This window comes from Camellia sinensis, chromosome 5, assembly GCF_055761805.1.
Source record: "Camellia sinensis isolate YWXY chromosome 5, ASM5576180v1, whole genome shotgun sequence".
Classification (NCBI taxonomy): Eukaryota; Viridiplantae; Streptophyta; class Magnoliopsida; order Ericales; family Theaceae; genus Camellia; species Camellia sinensis.
Genome location: NC_138965.1, coordinates 41,107,501 through 41,109,255, shown reverse-complemented (window position 1 = coordinate 41,109,255; position 1,755 = coordinate 41,107,501). Strand labels below are relative to the sequence as shown.

At 38.6% G+C, this 1,755-nt stretch overlaps 1 protein-coding gene across 1 annotated transcript in view; it reads right to left on the bottom strand.

The window, feature by feature from the left end:
- Nucleotides 1-1,101: 1,101 nt before the first annotated feature.
- Nucleotides 1,102-1,755, bottom strand: part of LOC114317227 (DExH-box ATP-dependent RNA helicase DExH12) — a 14,834-nt gene continuing 14,180 nt past the window's right edge. The window contains exon 4 of the mRNA XM_082868693.1: nt 1,102-1,755. This exon is cut by the window's right edge and continues 2,692 nt beyond it. Coding sequence (XP_082724819.1) covers nt 1,256-1,755 — 500 coding nt within the window. The 3' untranslated portion in view covers nt 1,102-1,255.

Sequence of the window (1,755 nt, the reverse complement as noted above, 5' to 3'; positions counted from 1 at the left end):
AAAGAGGGGAAAAAATGTTCTACCTGAAATATTATTAACATTCGACCATTGATTGCATGTTTCACAGAAGTTGAAGAACACCCAATGAAGGGGGTCAGGTCAAGTGATCAAGAAATCAGTGATGGAGGAAATAGAATTAGGGGATAAATGTTACCGTTTGATTTCTCTCAAGTTGTCATCTCAATTTGAGAGAACATTCGGACTTTATTAGTCTAGTTTGAAACTTTTCAAAATTTGAAATCAGAATTGGTGCCGTTAGGGTGAGTGGGCAAGCCAATCACTATAACCAAAATTTAAAAAAAAAAAAATTACACCTAGAATAAAATAATACCATCTTATATGATGTAATGCTATTGGTCAATAAAAAGCACCAAATGTAATTAGATAGACAACCATTGGTGAGAGAAGGTGTAGGGATGGTAGTTTAGGATGAGGGTGGGCCATTGAGCTTTTCTGTATCCAATTCCAAATTCTCATTACAAAGAAGATCCACAGTGAAAAATCCACAGTGAACTCTCCCATCACCATCACCATCACCTATCACCATCACCATCACCAATGGTAAAGGCCTTCAGTGATGGTGGAAAACCTTCCCAATTTCTACTTTATCTTCGTTTCCCTGTAAATTCTAGTTATGAAATCTCGACATCTCAACTTTTATGTGTCCACATCCAAATTATCATAATAAAGAGGATTCCAAGTACAACAAAATAATCACAATAAAACTAAACAGTTTTGTCATATCTTGATCGTCGAGAGAAGATCACACATGACTATTACCAAAAACCTACCATTCGGATTCAGATATTTGTAAGATCAAATTTTCAAAGCATGAACCTGAAACCAATAACAAAACAAGAAACCAGAGTCATCTACGGTTTTCCCATTTCGGATGGCAGGAAAACTATAGCAGCTGTTGAAACACAAAGCAAAAGAGAAACATAGAAAACAAGCAACACAAGTGACCAAATCTAAAACAATAATGCAAACTGTTGCATATTGCAGTTCTTTTCTGTTTACCTAAGCTGAACATCACAAATTGGAGAGCTAATATAAATGGGAAAATACACAAGGCTACAAATTAGGTTTCGACAGCAACAATTTTCAGACAATCTCAACCATTTTAAGTAAAAGAGTCAACTCAAATGTGCAACACATGCCAACATATGCCGGGTCTCGCAATAACAGGAATAACATGTTAGGAAACTTACAACAGTACAAAAGCAAAAGAAGTCTAATCTTTTAAGCATGTCACTCACTCTCTTCCACTGTCGTCTTCAATAGCGCCTGCTTCTCTGACATCAAGAGCAAAGCTATATTCTTGGTCACAACCCATATAAGAATCACACATGAAATAGAGGGTATAGGTCTTCTTTCCTGCTTCTCCAGGGGCAGCAAAATCAAGCTTGACCTTGGCTTTCCTCTGCAAGGAAACTCTTTTGATGGCAAGCAACTGGTTACTTTTGGTATCACCAACCACAAGCCACCATCCTTCTTCTTTGGTTTTGGGATACCTAGGGGCATCAACGGGTCCCACCTCTGTCCTGCCCTCAAGATCCCGTTCAAGGGTCACTTGCAAACTGACATCATCCCCAGCCCTCACATTGTCGCCATCAACCACATCATAGGTCAGATCAATATTTGGGAAACGGTTGCAAACCCGCGCAATATCCATCAACTGTGAATCTGACATTTGCAATAGCTCTCGCCTTTCATCATCCTCCATCTCCACCAAATCAAACACTGTCTCTATAA